Source organism: Calonectris borealis, chromosome 2, assembly GCF_964195595.1.
Source record: "Calonectris borealis chromosome 2, bCalBor7.hap1.2, whole genome shotgun sequence".
In the NCBI taxonomy this organism is placed as follows: Eukaryota; Metazoa; Chordata; class Aves; order Procellariiformes; family Procellariidae; genus Calonectris; species Calonectris borealis.
In genome coordinates this window covers 59648852-59667225 of record NC_134313.1, presented here as the reverse complement: position 1 = coordinate 59667225, position 18374 = coordinate 59648852, and the positions used below count along the sequence as shown (strand labels likewise).

Genomic DNA, 18374 nt, shown 5'->3' with positions numbered 1-18374 from the left:
GGTTCAGGTAAGTATTTCAGAGGCTACAGCTAAGCTCTCCTCTGATTATTTTGACAGGCTAATTTTGGAGAGAAACAAAGTCTGGCTGTCTCTACGTACATTAAGGAGATGACTTTTGAAATATCTGTGAAACTTCAATGAAGTTTTACAAGTGTGAGATACCCAGGAGCGTCAAAATTAAACTCTGAGTCCTGTTAACAATGGTAGCGTTCAAAGCCTCAAACCCAAGATTTTCTCCTCACTTTGTTTCCTGGGATTGCTGTGAGAAAGAACACTGGGGCCAGAGACAGGGAACCAGGCCACCTACAGCTGGCTTTTCATGATATGGTTGCTACCCTATAGGACACAAGCACAGTGCAGATGACTACTGCCTTCTTCAGGCAGAACAGAGAAATAGATGAATGAGAACATCAGGAGTAGAGATTCAAATAATGAAATAGAAAGAAATGGGCTATACTGAACAGGAAAGCTGGACGTAACTAGCAAAGAAAACAGAGAAGAAACTAGACACACACACAAAAAAAAAAAAACACCAAACAGAAGAGGAACCAGGAAAAAGAAAGTAATGCCTAATTAAGGGGGACAGAAACCAACAGAGAAATAAAACAAAAGGCTAAAGTATATAGGGAAGGAAGTGGAGATCGGAAGTATCTAACCAACGATACAGGGAATGAGAGAAAAAACAATCAGAAAAACAAAACAGAAAAAAAAACTAGAAAAAAAGGCATAAGGCAGGAAGGAAATCAAGCTTTTAAAGAACAGGCTGAAGCACTTGATATAGCACAGACCCACTCAGAGCCAGGAATGAAACTCAAGAACCTCCACTCTAGCTGCCATTGAATTCTTGTGATGCCTACTGACAGAGTCCAGCATCCCATCAGTAGGGAACATGAACTCTTGTTACTGCTTTAGTTAGTTTGTCAGTCTTTTGGCAGCATTTGCAAGTGGACTGCAAAGTCTCCAACTCTACTGAGTACCTTGAGCCTGTAAAGCAAAGGAGTTATGCATAAAGCTACACAAAAGCAAAGATTAATCACTTTCTGTGCCTATCCATTAGGATCATACTGTCGTTAGCACAGAACTCTCATTGTTTAATTTAATGCACTGAGTGGGCCCAGTTAAGCTCGATAGTGAAGCTGAACATATTTTGGACAGATTCCTTTGTCCGTTCTTGCTCTATTATAGCAGAAACTGGAAAACATGTAACAAAAGAGGAAAAGCTGCTCTGGAGAAATTAGTCTGTCCCCTGCCATTGCCAAAAAACTCTTACACAACACCAGAATGGTCACTTGAACCAATCAAGTCTCTTTTGCAGAATGAAGTTCGACAAGTGCTAATGTGCAAATATACAAACGCTTACATCTGCAAACAGAACATGTACATTAGCGTTGTACAGGATTTACAGCCCAACTTTTATTTGATTATGGCAGCCAAAATTAATGAATACTTTTGGTCCTGATCTGCGCTTGAGTTTTTTCGTATGTAAAATAGAAATAACATTTCCCTTGTCTCAGCAGAGTGAAGAAGAGAGAAGCAACTGAAGGGGCTGCTGAAGATAAGTATTTTAAATCTTTGCTGTACTTTAGAAACAAGTTCCGTATAAAGGGCTTCAGGGACTTACTCCATTTATTTACACTGAACAAGTCTCGGGATATCTGTTAATCTGTGATGGGAAATATTAGCTACTCATTAAGCTATGTGCAGCAAAAGAGGTAGGGAACCTATGGAACAGGTGAACCCTAGCAAAAATCTACTTTGTAATGAATGAGGACTCTCACGAAAACAACTGAAGTCAAAGTTTCCCTTGTGGGTAAAACTTTCAATTTGTTCATGACCTTAAGGTCAAAAGTAGCTCTTTTTAAAACAGGCAGCATAAAATCAGTTATGTTACCTTTCTGTAGCCGTTATGTTTTTTGGAAAAAACAGGACAGTCACTTCTTGTTCTTCTCCAGGAAGAAGGAAAAGATCCTCAGGTTCAACAGCAAAGCAGCTGTCCCGATTTGATGTCTGAAGGTGGGCAAGGGGAAAAGGGAGGGTTGGTTACTTATTTTAAGGGAGTAAACATTTCTACAACATATAATACAATTTGGTTGTGCATCTCTTATACATACAGTTCAGACAATTCAAATGCACCTGGCACCTTCAGAACTTTCCCATAACCCTGCCCTAGTTAAACTCTTCTAAAGAGTTGGACACTATAATACGAATACCTCTAAAAGAAGCATCTTAAGACATCAACTGTGTATACAATGCTGAAGGGGCCACAAAGAGATTTAAAGAATTTAACAGTAAGTACAACATGGCAATGGCACACCACTAGTGAAGTAACATCACTAGTCTCAACAGTGGTACCAATCATTACCGGTATCAATTAGTATCCAGTATCATTATGTTAATGTGGCATTTGTGATACTAGTCATGCATCCTATTTCCATGGCCTGTGCTCCAAGAACACGATGGGCTCACAACCCTGAATTTTTTTTTTTTTTTTTTTAATGTAAAAGGGGACTGATTGCTCCTTCTGTTGACTTTGAAATGCTAGTTTCAAATGCATGTAGTTACCTTTCAGTCTGGGACCATACTTTCCATGGATTCTCAAGAAAATTAAAGTCAAGTAAAGAAAACACATATCTGAAAAGAACTCGCTTCATACTTGAGTTGGCAAGATGTCCACCGAAAACTAATGCAGCTTTGTTAGAAAATAAAGATGTTTCCCAATGCTAATATTCCTAGTTGCTCTAAAAGGGCTTGACTCTACTAGCTAACTAACACCTGCTACGCAGCACAGGATTCATTACTTCTACATATTTGTTACACACTTGTTAAAATCTATTAATTAAAAATCATAAAAGTATGTTTGTTAAAACAAATATAACCGAAGCTGAGCAACAAAACTCCCATATGCTTTTTCCAATAATGTGAGCTAATCTCTTTGCTATCTTTCATTCTCTTTATAGAATCATAGAATCATCAAATGGTTTGGGTTGGAAGGGACCTTTAAAGGTCATCTAGTCCAACCCCCCCCCCCCCGCCATGGGCAGGGACATCTTCAACTAGATCAGGTTGCTCAGAGCCCCATCCAACCTGACCTTGAAAGTTTCCAGGGATGGGGCATCTACCACTTCTCTGGGCAACTTGAGCCAGTGTTTCACCACCCTCATTCTAAAAAATGTCTTTCTTATATCTAGTCTAAATCTACCCTTTTCTAGTTTAAAACCATTCCCCCTTGTCCTGTTGCAACAGGCCCTGCTAAAAAAGTCTGTCCCCATCTTTCTTATAAGCCTCTTTAAGTACTGAAAGGCCGCAATAAGGTCTCCTCAGAGCCTTCTCTTCTCCAGGCTGAAAAAGCCCAACTCTCTCAGCCTTTCTCCACAGGAGAGGTGTTCCATCCCTCTAAATCATTTTTGTGGCCCTCCTCTGGATCCGCTCCAACAGGTCCATGTCTTTCCTGTGCTGAGGGCTCCAGAGCTGGACGCAGTACTCCAGGTGGGGTCTGACCAGAGCAGAGTAGAGGGGGAGAATCACCTCCCTCGACCTGCTGGCCACGCTTCTTTTGATGCAGCCCAGGATACAGTTGGTGTTCTGGGCTGTGAGCGCACATTGCTGGCTCATGCGCAGCTTTTCATCCACCAGTACCCCCAAGTCCTTCTCAGCAGGGCTGCTCTCAATCCCTTCATCCCCCAGCCTGTATTGATACCGGGGGTTGCCCTGACCCAGGTGCAGGACCCTGCACTTGGCCTTGTTGAACTTCATGAGGTTCACAGGGGCCCACTTCTTGAGCTTGTCCAGGTCCCTCCGGATGGCATCCTGTCCCTCAGGTGTGTCAACCGCACCACTCTGCTTGGTGTCGTCTGCAAACTTGCTGAGGGTGCGCTCAATCCCACCGTCCATGTCATTGATGAAGATATTAAGCAGTACCGGTCCCAGTACGGACCCCTGTGGGACGCCACTTATCACCGATCTCCATCTGGACATTGAGCCATTGACCACTACCCTCTGGATGCAACCATCCAACCAATTCCTCATCCACCGGATAATCTACCCATCAAATCCATACCTCTCCAGTTTAGAGAAAAGGATGTTGTGGGGGACCATGTCAAAGGCCTTACACAAGTCCAGATAGATGACATCCATAGCTCTTCCCTAATCCACTGATGTAGTTACTCCATCATAGAAGGCCACTAGATTGGTCAGGCAAGACTTGCCCTTGGTGAAGCCATGCTGGCTGTCTCAAATCACTTCCCTGTCCTCCATGTGCCTTAGCATAGCTTCCAGGAGGATCTGTTCCATAATCTTCTCAGGCACAGAGGTGAGGCTGACAGGTCGGTAGTTCCCAGGGTCCTCCTTTCTACCCTTTTTAAAAATAGGTGCAATGTTTCCCTTTTTCCAGTCACCAGGGACTTCACCTGACTGCAATGACTCTTCAAATATCACGGAGAATGGCTTGGCAACTATATCAGCCAACTCCCTCGGGACTCTGGGATGCATCTCATCAGATCCCATAGATTCATGTATGTTCAGGTTCCTTAGATGGTCACAAACCTGATCTTCTCTTAGAGTGGGAGGGACTTTGCTCCCCCCAGTTCCCATCTTGCATTCCATCCACTCAAGAGGTGTGGGAAGAGAGGCTGCCAGTGAAGACTGAGGCAAAAAGGTTGTTGAGTACCTCCTTGTCCGTTGTTACCAGTTTGCCAGTCATGTTCACCAGGTGGAGTACGCTTTCTTTGACCTTCCTTTTCTGGCTGACATTCCTGTAGAAGCCCTTCTTATTATTCTTTGCATCCCTTGCCAAGTTCAGCTCCATCCGTGCCTTGGCCTTCCTGACCTCATCCCTATACAACCAGGCAGCATCCCTATACTCTTCCCAAGGTACCTGTCCCTGCTTCCACTGCCTGTGCATCTCCTTCTTGCCCTTTAGTTTGACCAGCAGGTCTTGACTCAGCCATGCTGGTCTCTTGCCTTCCTTTCCTGATTTCTTGCACCTGGGGATCGAGAGCTCTTGCGCTCTATGGAAAGCGTCCTTGAAGACCCTGCCAGCTCTGTTCTCCTCCCTTGTCCCTGAGGGCAGCCTCCCAGGGGGTCCTATTGACTAACTCCTTGAAGAGCTGGAAGTTTGCTTTCTTAAAATTCAGCGACTTTACTCGTCACCTGACCCATACCCCTCAGGACTGCGAACTCCACCAGTGCATGATCACTGCAGCCCAGGCTGCCTCCAATCTTGATGTCACCAATTAGCTCCCTTGCACTGGTGACCAAGAGGTCCAGTATCACATCCCCTCTGGGAGGGCTGTCTATTACCTGCCTTAAGAAGTTATCCTCAATGCATTCCAGGAGTCTCCTGGATTGCCTACAGCTCGCTGTACTACTTTTCCAGCAGATGTCAGGGTGCTTGAAGTCCCCCAGCGGGATGAGAGCCTGCGAGCACGACGCTTCCTGTAGCTGGTGTAAGAAGGCTTTGTTAATAGGCTCCCCTTGATTGGGCAGCCTGTAGTAGACACCAACCTCAAGGTTCCCTTTGTTGCCTTGGTCTCTAATTCTTACCCATAAGCTTTCAACCTGCTTGTGGCTATTCTTCAGAGATAGCTCTTCACACTCTATCCATTTCTTGATGTAGAGGGCAACGCCTCTGCCCCTCCTTCCTTGCCTGTCCCTTCTGAACAGCCTGTAGCCATCGAGAGCCGCACTCCAGTCATGGGATTCGTCCCACCAAGTTTCAGTAATGGTAATTAGGTCATAGCTTTCTAGCAGCACGATGGCTTCCAACTCCTCCTGTTTGTTGCCCATGCTGCGTGCATTGGTGTAGAGGCACTTCAGCTGGGCTGAAGTTGGCCATGTCATCTTCTTAGAGGAACACCCCTTAATTCCTTTGAGGTATTTCACTGGTGTTTCCCTGTTGGCTCCTATTACCTCAGGAGCCCCTGGCTCATCTTTGTAAGACTTCAACTGTGCTCCAGTGTAGCCAACACGTCTCGGAGCCACAGGCTGAGGGCCCTTGCTAGCAACCCGTCCCTCAAGTCTAGTTTAAAGCTCTGTCAATGAGCCCTGCTAGCTCATGAGCAAAGATCCTCTTCCGCCCTTGAGAAAGGTGAATCCCGTCTGACACCAGCAGGCCTGGTACCGTGTAGGCCATCCCATTATCTAAAAACCCAAAATTGTGGTGGTGACACCAGCCACGGAGCCATGTATTAAAAGACTGGGTCTATCTGTTTCTTGCAATGTCACTGCCCGCAACTGGAAGGATAGAGGAAAAAATAACCTGTGCTACAGATTCCTTTATGTAAACTTGTAAACATTTTGTCAAACCACACAGTTAAGTTAGGATCCCAAGGCTCAGTTCTAGTTTCAATACAACATTAACAGCACAAAACTTATGATTTCAAGAGGGAGAAGACAACTTACCTTAACTTTCAAATATACACCAATGTTTCCAGCATTTTTCAAAGGCAGCTGCTGTTTGGCTGTTGAACCCACACTCGTAGACAGGTATATTGTCTGGAAAACGTAAAGAAGCGTGTACGTACGTATGTATATATACTTATATAATAAAACCAAACATCACAAAAGAAGTAGGTTAGGATAGACAAACTATTATTAAAACACACTTTGTAAATACATGCAAACCTGCAAGTCCTTTGGAGCATGTATCCTTGCTGTTCCAGCTCTCGCTCGGAGAGGAATACTTTTAATTACACTGCTAGGTCCTGGACTATCCACTTCCACATCAACTCTTGCCAAGAATTCATCTGCTGGACCCAAGGAATCTAGGAACAATTCCATGAGTAACAAAAGCAACCAAGTCTGCTAGCAGAAAAGGCCATTCCTATGGATGCGCGTCTCACTTCAGCTACTGTCCAATCTTAACATATTAATGTTCTGGTGATATTAACAGAAACTCTCCCCATTACCCTAGCAACACTTTGTTTTCCTTTAAGTAAAGTCTCACAGGATCTTAATTAAGATTTTTATTTTTCTGTCAAATGTGGCTGAAATTGCCCCTAAAGCAAACAAAAAAACCATCTTAACATACTGGCCAAACTAGTTGATATATGTACTATTTCCTATTTCGGAAAACTCAGAGATTTCTTCAAATTTATCTATTTTGCAACCAGCGCAATGTTTTCTTAAGTGATAATTTAATTCCCTCAGCAAAAGGAGTAAAGCAAATTCCACACATCTTGCAGTAGATAACCGCTTTGTACAGCTTGATACTGAAGTATAAATACCCCTGTTAACATCTGAAAGATTAAGACATAGAAGTATTCCATCTCCTTCAGCTACTGAAACTGAATGCGATACCCGAAATATTAGGACACAAACCAAAAGATAGAACATTTAATTTCAAATTCGCAGCCTGTTCCTGCAATTCTAACACACGCGCACATTAAAAGTCAAATTTGTTTTAGTTGAAATGAAAATCAAATTGCTATACCTGAACAAGAAATTTGTTTCTTAGGTGCATGGAACAGAACCCAAACTGTTAAAGCTTCAGGATCCTGAAAAAGAAATTTGTTGACTCATCTTACGGTGGGGGCAGAGAGAAAATTATTGAAGAGAAAAAAAAAAAACACACCAAAACTAGCAACAAAATTCTACTGCTCAAATAGGTAGACTCCCCAGAAATCATTACTGTCAACCCAGATATTCAGAACCATCATTTCAGACAGCAAGTAACAGGAAGAATCAGTCAACTACAAACTACTCACTTGCCCATCATAGCTTGCATGTATCACATGATTTACAACTGATGGAGCTGCTATCTGAGAAACTGCATCCATTTGAAGCGATTGTTCATTAGAAGGATTAACTGGTTCCTTGGAAAATGTGAAGCAGCGCCAAGCTACTGCATTCTGTCAAAGAAATAAAGTATTAAAAGTATTAAATCTCTTATTGTCACTAACAATAATGCTGACAAAGCTGAGAAATACAAGTCAAGTTCTGAACGATCAAAGTAGTTTGGAAAAAACAATCAAACATTAGCCTGTAGTTTCAGATGGTATGTGATAGTCCAGCAAACCCTCTAAAAATAGTCAGAAACCCTTCTGCAGTAAAAGGAGGCAAGCTGGAACTGGTTCGTTTAAGCCTCCAAAAAGTTTGGCTGTGCAAGACCAAACCTTACTAGTCACCAAGATGACCTGATCCAACATAAGGCCAGTCCTTTCTTGTTCCCCCATCTAAGGGAACAAGACCAGCTCTTCCCACAGCACAAAACAGCAACCAGCCTAGCCAAAAATATGAAATCTGCATTGCCACAGAAATACAGAGGGGCATATTGTAGCCTATAATACAGGCTATTACTGTCTAGTGGGAGACAAAGCAGATAGAGTGTAGAGTCCTGCTCTTGCTCCTGCAGAGGAAGGGAGAATATGTTAAGCTTGCTACAAAGCACGTTTGGTTTCTTGTTTGACCAGACAGCTATTCCACTTGAACAGTGGAATACGTCTCCATCTTCTCAGAGGGAAGGCTTAGACAACGCAACCCTTTTGCTATCTGCTGCCCTGTGCTCTCAAATCAGGCAACACAGAGGCAGGAATCCATGGCTGGGCTGTAAAAAAAGAAAAAAAAAAAACCCAAACAAACAAAAAACCAAACCACTAAGCAAAACCCCACACCTATCCCAGAAGCATTTTTGTTGGTACTGTTATAGCTGAATCAGATTACCACCCTGCAAAAAAAAATTATTTCCTGACTAACCAAAGATTTCTTGGGAATCTTCCATCTAGTGTCCAGGGTATGCTTCTTAATGACATATAACAAAGTGTTTTGGTATTAAAATTCAGTATCACAAGTAGTTAACTTTCACATACAGGAAGTTTACAGTACTTACGGCATTAATAATAAGTCTAATCGGCACAAAAGCATGGGTTTTGTTGATAAGTTTTAATGGAAGAGCCTTCCAACTGCCAGAAGTCAAGTCACCAAAATCCAGATAATCTCTTTTTCCTGTTTCCACCTGGTTTTAAGGCAAAGCAGAACTTACAAGGAAGGAAAACCTCCAAAACACACTACCATACAAAAGCACCAGGAAAGTAAGGATATTATTCACCTATTCCATTCTCTTAATGCTATACCCGCATACAATACACACCTCCTAACAGGGATAGGAGGAGTCTAAGAAACATGTTTCCTTTGATATCAAAAGGGGTTACATCCAATTGGCTATCTCCCACATATTTTGCCTCAATCAATTAAGCCAATCTTCGTGCAATATTTATCTACCAAAACCCAGTACACAACCAAATTATTTTGGCTAATTTAAAATAAAAATAAATTTAAACTATGATTATTGCTAGCAAGTAAGAAGTATCAGTTTCAGATAGTTAAAACGTCATTTTAGCAAGTTAAAAGTTAAGAAAATAAGTAAGTAGTAGTTAATTTTTGTTAGCATAAAAACAAGTGTCATTTGGTACTTTTTCCAGTCTCAGGAATATAACAAGACATGCAGAGATATAGCATAGGGTTTAATTTTAATTTAAATAAGAAGCAAGTTTGAATGAACTATACCATGAAGAACATGGAGAATGATGGATTTTGCCAAACTACGTATAAAAAAAAAGCATTAAAAATTAAATTAAAATTTATGGAAGAAGCATAAAAAAAATTATATCCATTCATGCCTATTCAGCTAGAATATCGTTACTTTAAAATACATATTTAGCTCAAAGCAGGTTAACAGACCACCTTAAAATGGGAAAAAATTGTTAGCTGTGGTTAATGACTGAAAATTTTACTTTTATCAGCGACGTCACAGACCATCATGTAATTTGTTCAGTCACCTCCAAAAGTACCATCAGCCCATTTCTGCCTGTCCGTACTCTTGAATTTAGGACTACATAAAGCCAGATTTAATTCTTAATGTCACACTGTCTCACACCTGGTTGTTCTTCATGATAAGACACAAGACAAAGCATTTTATACATCCACTTAATTTTAACCTTTAATTAGTCCAAAATAAGAAAATATTCTCTACAACCATAAATCAGCTGAAAGTAATAAGAAACAAGACAAAGCCTACTTAATGTAAAAAATAAAGAAAGCCTTACAATTGGAAAAAAATGCTTTTTGTTATATTTTAATGCCCAATGGTATGCAACATAGCAGATACTTAGAAAGCATTAGATGTTTAAGATCTCATCCGTTCTTTTAATAATGAAAAAGCAATACCTTTTAATTTATTCTTTTCAGGACATTTGCATAATAATTCTTCATTTCCAGCTAGGTGCTTTTCCACAAGTAAAAAGTCCTAGATAGTTACATAAGCTTCTCATAAACATTCTCCTATATTAGCTCCCCACTCCAAACATAAGAAATCCCAGGTTCCTTTGAGGAACAACCTTGCATTCCTATTCTTTTCCAGTGTCATTAAACTATTCATAAAATTCCAACGAAAAAACCCACCACAATAAGCAGCTACTTACTTCCAAATTAGGATTTTCAGCAACTGCTGTCAGAACTACCCTACTTGCCAAAGCTTCTGCCTGAACGATTGTCTCAGCATCTGCAGAAACTGGCCAAGATGAAACATTGAGAATACACTGAAAGATCCCTGAATGACAAGGCAAGAAAAGTATTTTCAGGTCATTGGTAGAATAGGGTCCTACGATGGTTTTGTTCTTGAAAACCAGACATTGATATTTCACAGGATCCATCTGAAAAAAAAAAAATCTCTGTCATTTTCAATAGGCCTCTTGCCAGAGGACAGCTTCTTTCAAAATATCACATTTATCTGGCACCACTGCTCAACATAGACATTTTGTATATGTTTTTGCTCAATATTAATTATTGCATCTTCATATTCATGTCCCACTTCCATCTCACTAAACTGTAGGCATTTTTTTTTTAATTTAAAGATTTAGATAAGTCAGCCTGAAAATTGCTGGAGTTTTTTTCCAGCACCTAGTTTAAGATTGACACTGGGATTATAGTATTTATTATATTTGAAAGTTAATTCATAAGTAAAACCCTGATTTTTGAGAGAGAACAGCAGCAAAATAAACAAACAAAGCCAATTCTACTTGGTGCTTTCTGCCATCAAAGATGGGAGGAAGAGGTATGGTGAAAGAGTAATGGAAAGGTCAGTGGATGGAGGTCACCAGTAAATCCTAGTGCAGATGCCTTAAAGTTTCTGTTGTGAAAATACTGTTGTGAAAATAGATAATCTTCAAGCAGGAGTGACAGACTGCAAGTCATACTCAGTGTATCTCAGAGTTAGCTTGACTGAAAAACATGGTTTTTAATTATATTGTGCAGCAAACAAATTAAATGTATATATTTATTCATGGAAACAACTGTAAATGGGACTGTCAACTGTAAAGTAATTTCATGAAAAAAATGACCTCCTGGTACAACAGAATCTCAGGTTTGAAGAGCTGCATAAGAGTCCCATGATACTGTGAGTGACCAGAAAAATACGTAACTTATCTTAACTCTCATATAGACCTGTATATACAGACAAACACAGAATTGTGGTTTGGTGGTTTTTAAAGAGGAAGTATTCAGAGAAAACGAGAGCAAAAACAGAAGTCATACTCCTGGAAAGACATGTGCTGCATCTGATGAAAAAATATACCTAAGGAAGGATATGATAACGATTTGTAAGACTTACAAGCAGCAATATATAAAGTGAATTATTGCCCATTATTTCTCAGTAATAAGGACCATCAAACAAAAACAGCAAGAACCAGATTAAAAAAAAGGAAAAAAGCAGCAGTGCATAGAATCCATAACTGAACTGAACTGTGGACAACACTACACAATTTCAAAAGATTAACTAGATAAAGAGCAGCCCACCAAAAACTAATAAGTCCATAAATAACCTCTAGCTCAAAAGTTCCCAAGCATCAAACTGCCAGAAGCTCAGAGTATACTATGCTTGCTCTGTTGTTATATTCTTCTCTACTAAGAGTATTCATCAGCAAAGGAAATTAAATTATACTGATGGACCTTTAATCTAACTCATTCTCATGTTCCTGAGATCTTTTACCTCTGGAACTATTACTATGATGACAGAAGTAGATACAATTTAACAAAATTAAAGTGCAAGGTGCCCAATCTATGGCCTACAAGCTACATATAACCCACAGAACAACCCATCTAGCTTGAAGCCTGCTCCAAATACTTCTCATTCCCTGTCACACAAGATTCTCCTGATTTCAAGAAAAATGGGAGCAAACTGCACAAAATGTTTTAACAGTAACAGTCCTCAGTGTGGATGCTTTCTTTTCTAGGGCTGACTTTTCTTGCATACAAAGGTGGGAATGAATAAGCAGTAAATTCAAACCCATCACACTTTATGCACGCAAAACAATTCTAGAAGTCAATGCAGTCATGTGGCATTTACCTCTCTATGCCTACTTGTTGAAATAAGTCAGGTGGCCTGGCTGAAAGAGGGTAGCACTGCTTTTGTGCATATTAACAATAAAATGGGGAAAAATTACAAATCTGTACAGAGGCCTCTAATTTTACATATGACATCTGGTAAGATTACAGCATTATTCCTATAGCTTTATTAAAAAAATCTCTTACCTTTTCCCCATTAACTGAAACACTGAGTATCCCAATGCTGACCTGCAACCACCGTTCAGTTGGATTAAAAATGCTAAGAACCGTCTGTGATGCAATTCCCACGCAACAGGCATTAGGGAACTTCAATTCTTCTGGTACTTTTACATGTCCTTTGGAAGAAAATACGCTCCTGTTAGTTCCAAGTACCCAGAAACAAATCAGCATTCAGGCTGCCACCAAGTCAACTTTATAAACTCATTTGACAAATGCTTTGTTATGGCAAGGAAACGTTTGACTCCTACGGTTTTCATAAGAAAGTTTTCCACAAGCCTGATACTCAGAATTTCAATCAATTGTTTCTGATTTGCATTGTACTTGGAGTTCTACTGTCACGAACAAAAATACGGAAATAGCACATCCCATGTAGACACTAACCCACAAAGTATATATATACACCTTATATAAAATACTCTGTGTTCACAGTTTAACCATACTAGCCCAACTCAGAAAATGTATTACAACATCTTTAGAACATTTACACTAACCAAAAGGAAAATCTTTTTTTACCAGAGTATAACTGTTAACTAAAAAGGTGTTCAGGCCTTGCTACAGAAAATACTGAGTACTCCTAGAGTAGATTTTTGCTGTAGAAGTGCAGTCATCAAAAATTATCACCACATCAAAAAGAAATCCTGCTTCAAATATTTTACTTCCAGGAAGTCCTTACTTCTAAAACATTCAAAATAACTCTTTCAGAGAAATTTCAACATTATAATGACAACACAAAACTCAAATGGAGGTAAGAGTTCTCTGGTACGCCGAGGATCAATCTTCATTACATCCAGAAACCCACTAATAGGTACTCATGTCAAATTAGAAATTTGACTTCTCAGTTAGAGACACACATAATCACCTGAAGTAGTTTTAGTTACTTGAGCAACAAGCTTTACTTTAAATCACACTCTGATTCCCCTCCAAAAAAGAAAATCTAGCACAAGTATGAAGGTGAAAATACAAACTAAGACTAGCATCACTGGAAATTAAGTTAAAAAAAATCAAGTTTGCTAAAAACCAAGGTTAGACTACATAGATATTTGGAGATCAAAAACATGTACAAAAACCTAGAAATTATGTATACTAAAAACAGGCAATGAGTAAGATAGTGCATTTTAAAATAGTAAAATTTGAACAAACAAGATCAATGATTTAGAACAATCAGTAAACAGAAAATAACCTAAAACTGTCACAAATTTAAACCTTCATCCCCACTAGCTTGTAATTTCTTCTGAAAGAATTAGCCAGAAAAAAGTATAGCAAAAAACAACTAAAGAGATCACAAGTTAAAAGCAGTCTTTAAAATGAAACACTAATCTGCATTGCTTGGGTTTAGGGATAAGTCAAGATACAGAGAAATAGTAGAAAGTACAGAAGGCACTCGGCAGCTTGTCTTTCCCCTTCATAACCAGAAAACAGCTTAAGCCCTCCACTCTCCTCCTTGGATTTTTTGGCTTGCTAACTGACTGCTAATACCAAGTTAGGCTGGAGACAGAAATGTCATCTACTTTCCAGAGAAAATACAACTGAATTTCCAGAGCATGACTTGTCTTGCCTAGCATGAACTGCAGCTAGAATTTCTCTTCCTCCTGTGAAAGACGGTTCTAGATCTTTTAAACAAACACAAAACCACTGAATGCTGAAATTCTTCTAGATTATGAAAAATTTCTTCTAAAACCATTAGAGGGACTGTAAGAATAGATATTGAACTCAGAAAACATCATTAAATAAGGAAAATTAGTAATACCTTTTTTTTAAAATAACAAAGCTTGCATAAAGAATAATTGTGGTTATACTTAGTAGTCATCTTAATTTTATTTACTATAATATTAGCATCATCATTATCACCATTCTGGCCAATAGCTGTATTTTAAACACACTCTAAAAAACACACTTACCAATACCAGGTGACTTTGGCAACTCCCACTCGTTTCTACCAGCTCCAAGAGGTTGTCCAGTACATGATTTTATATTTAAGATATTCTTGTTCCAGGAAGTATGGTGTGGATTACCAAGTGAAGCTGCACCCAAAGAGCCAGGACCAATATTTGGACCTAAAGGAATTCCTACCATAAGCGGATTCTCAACACGTCCTGCTGGGATACTGGAACAAGAAAGCCCTGTTGGAAGACCAAAACCTGCAGAGCTGCAACCCTGAAACTGAGACAAAACTGTATTTCCAGTAGATGGTATATTTCCCAAATGCTGTTGTGCAAATGGAGTCGTTGCAAGAGAACGTCCTGTAAGCAATGTGGGAACAGACGAAGGAACTGCTTGACTCTCAGAGTCAGTGACATGGGGTTTAAAGCTTGAAATAGAAACATATTGTTCACCAGATGAGTTTTCACTGAATGGCATATAAGTGCTTAATCCAGGATATACGGGTAATACATTCAAGGATGGTAATCCTTGTCTCTGTGCTTTGCTTGTTTGATCCTGCCACACTTCTTGAGCATCAACATTAACAGAAAGTGGCTGAAAGATGCAGAATTTACTTGGTAAAGCTGATTTAACATGATCTAGCTCTTTATGATTAGCTGCTACATTTGAAGGAATAGATGCATGCTGCTTTTCATGCTTCGGAAAACCTTTCGACAGCTCTTGACCCAGTACATCATCAAGCGTTCTTTTAAGACCTGCAAGATCATTTTCTTCTGATTTCTGGTCAATACTAAGCAGTGCTGCTTTTCTATTTCTTTGACATGAGCGGTCTTCTGGATTTTCATTTGTATGTTGCTGCGAAGGAGTTGGGCTGGCTCGAATTATTGTCGTGCTCAGTTCACTGGCATTTTCACTCTAGTAAACAAATATAATAGGCAGTATTATTAATTTTACAAAAGCAAATAGGGTACATAAAACAAGACAGACCTCAATGCTGGTATTGCCATCCGACATAAATAATCCAGTTTGTCAAGTCTTGTCTAAAGTTTTGCTTTTGTAACATCTGTAACTCCTCACCTTGAAAAAGATGACCTGTGACTTCAACCTGTTTGCTGTCTAAAGTCACATTCTAGAAAGGTGTACTGGGTCTGGCTGGGATGGAATTAATTTTCTTCATACTAGCCCTTATGGTGCTGTATTTTTAGATTTGTGATCAAAAAAATGTTGAGAACACACCAGTGTTTTAGCTGTCTCTGAGCAGTGCTTGCACAGTGTCAAGGCCTTCTCCATTTCTCACTCTGCCACTCCAGAGAGTAGGCTCGGGGTGGGCAAGAGGTAGGGCGGTGACATGGACAGGACAGCTGACCCCAACTGACCAAAGAGAGAATCCATACCATGTAATATCATGCTCAGCAATAAAACTATGGGGGACTTTTTCCGAAGTAGCTGTTGCTTGGAGACTGGCTGGGCATTGGTCTGCCGGTAGCAAGTGATTGCTTTTGCGTCACTTTTCCCCCATCTCCCGCACCTTCACTTATTAAACTGTCTTTCTCTCAACCCACCAGTCCCCCACCCCATCCTTTTCCCTTCCAATCCTTTCCCCCATCCCGCTGTGAGGGTGTGAGCAAGCAATTGTGGGGGCGATCAGTCACCAGTGGGGGTCAACCCACCCCTCTAGGCATTAACACCAGAAGAATGCTCTGCTCTCTGAAGTTACCACGGACTAAGAGAGCTTCCACAGGGCCAAAAATGTTTGACTTTCTGTGATTTTATAAAGTCATTCTGTGGGAAAATAATTGTACTATGAAAAAACCTAATGGAGCAGATTCCTAAACTCACTGACAGGTTCACAGACATTATTATTCTGAAAAATAGACCCACAGTGAATTTTCTTATTTATTGTGTTTGGATCCAATACCATGAAGATTTTCATGTTTAAAAATGCATGAATCATAGAATTATTTAGGTTGGAAAAGACCTCTAAGATCATCGAGTCCAATCGTCAACGTAACACTGCCAAGTCCACCACTAAACCATATCCCCAAGTGCCACATCTACATGCCTTTTAAATACTTCCAGGGATGGTGACTCAACCACTTCCCTGGGCAGCCTGTTCCAATGCTTGACAACCCTTTCAGTGAAGAAATTTCTCCTAATGTCCAATCTAAACCTCCCCTGGCGCAACTTGAAGCCATTTCCTCTCATCCTATTGCTAGTTACTTGGCAGAAGAGACCAACACCCACCTCGCTACAACCTCCTTTCAGGTAGTTGTAGAGCGCTATGAGGTCTCCCCTCAGCCTCCTCTTCTCCAGACTAAACAACCCTAGTTCCTGCAGCCGCTCCTCATAGTACTTGTGCTTTAGACCCTTCACCAGCTTTGTTGCCCTTCTTTGGACAGGCTCCAGCACCTCAATGTCTTTCTTGTAGTGAGGGGCCCAAAACTGAACACAGTATTTGAGGTGTGGCCTCACCAGTGCCAAGTACAGGGGGACGATCATTTCCCTAGTCCTGCTGACACTATTTCTGATACAATCGATCCTAATTGATCCCATTTCTGATAGAATCGATCCTAAATAGCAGCATCCAAGTGTGGTATAGATTATTTCTCTCCATATTCTTTAGGACTTTCTTGAATGCAAAGGTGCTTTCTAAGGTCTAAGTTTCTTCTAACAAGAAATAAGAATTCCCAGGTATTAAGAAGCCACTAACAAAAAGCTGATGTGGTTAGGTATCAAATCTGTACTTAGAGTTCTTAGTAAAAGCTAAAGACCCAGAAGCAGTAAGGACCTAGAACATTAACATCATAGCAGATAGATTTTTTGAGAGCAAAAAAACCTACACAACACACCACTAAAGACATACTTGCCAGCTTTTTAAGAAAAAAACTATAAAGATGAGTGGTCCTGAACCAAATCATTAATCAAAAAGGATTAGATTAAGATGCATGAAAATGCATTGATACAAACACTTTCTTTGTCCACTCACACAAAGAAATCATTCAAGCCCAAAGACCTTCCATTTTGGCAGGTATGCATGGTGTATAGGTGGAATGAGTGCACCTTATTCTCAGTCTTGGGATTTTTGTACTTAGAAATCAAACCAAGAGACAAAGAAGTACGAACCATAAATATGCATACACACAAATGTGTTTCAAGGAATCTCCTACTGGGTTAACTGTCAAGCGCAGAAGTGGTTACATCTTCTCATGCACTGTTCATAGCTACTAACAATACCATTGGCACTAATCAGTGGAGGAGGACTGACCATGGGAGAACCACCCTCCCACAACTGGCATCACACTTGGCAGGCTTCCCAATACAGGGGATGAACTCCTACCGATCCCCTACCGATTTCCCCTACCCATTTGAAAAATGAAAGTGTTCTTTAGATGTGCTACAAAGGTTAATTTTTTCTTGTGAAGTACATCCTGATCACAGACTCCATTTTCAAAAATGGAGTTTCAAAAAAATTTTTAGAAGTTTCAAAAACAAACCAGTGTGGTATCAAAGCAATCAGACATCAGCTCAGGACAGGTGTACTGTGAGAACTCTGACACAGGAACAAGAGAGTTACACAAAAGGATGAAGAGTATTTACACTATAAAGCAATTGTTCAGCTTAAGTAAATAGGACTTGGTAGGCAGAGAAAGGCACGTGAAAGAAGGGGAAAGAACAATAAAGTAGCTGTTCCGATTGTTGTAGAAAAGTAAGCTGCATTCCTTTAAAAAGGGCATTCAGGGCAGCTGCCTGAGGTGAGATGGCTCACCGGGCCAAATCAACCAAACAAGAAATAAAAAAAAATTTTAAAAAATCATGCACCTTTGACAACCCAACGCTAGTGTTAAAGGGAGAGAGCACCACTGATTAAACAGATTGTGCTATAGGAAGTATTCAGATCTGAAGATAATACCAGTACAAACATTCTTCTTGTCTGTAAG

General features: G+C 40.1%; 1 protein-coding gene across 1 annotated transcript in view; it reads right to left on the bottom strand.

Moving 5' to 3' along the window:
• Positions 1–18374, bottom strand: part of CEP192 (centrosomal protein 192) — a 103680-nt gene that overhangs the window by 43581 nt on the left and 41725 nt on the right. Inside the window, exons 28-37 of the mRNA XM_075140805.1 lie at positions 16681–17053; positions 14454–15351; positions 12523–12671; positions 10416–10646; positions 8825–8950; positions 7704–7847; positions 7430–7493; positions 6622–6761; positions 6400–6492; positions 1892–2007 (exon numbers count right to left, since the gene is read on the bottom strand). Coding sequence (XP_074996906.1) covers positions 1892–2007; positions 6400–6492; positions 6622–6761; positions 7430–7493; positions 7704–7847; positions 8825–8950; positions 10416–10646; positions 12523–12671; positions 14454–15351; positions 16681–17053 — 2334 coding nt within the window. The remainder of the gene's footprint in view (positions 1–1891; positions 2008–6399; positions 6493–6621; positions 6762–7429; positions 7494–7703; positions 7848–8824; positions 8951–10415; positions 10647–12522; positions 12672–14453; positions 15352–16680; positions 17054–18374) is intronic.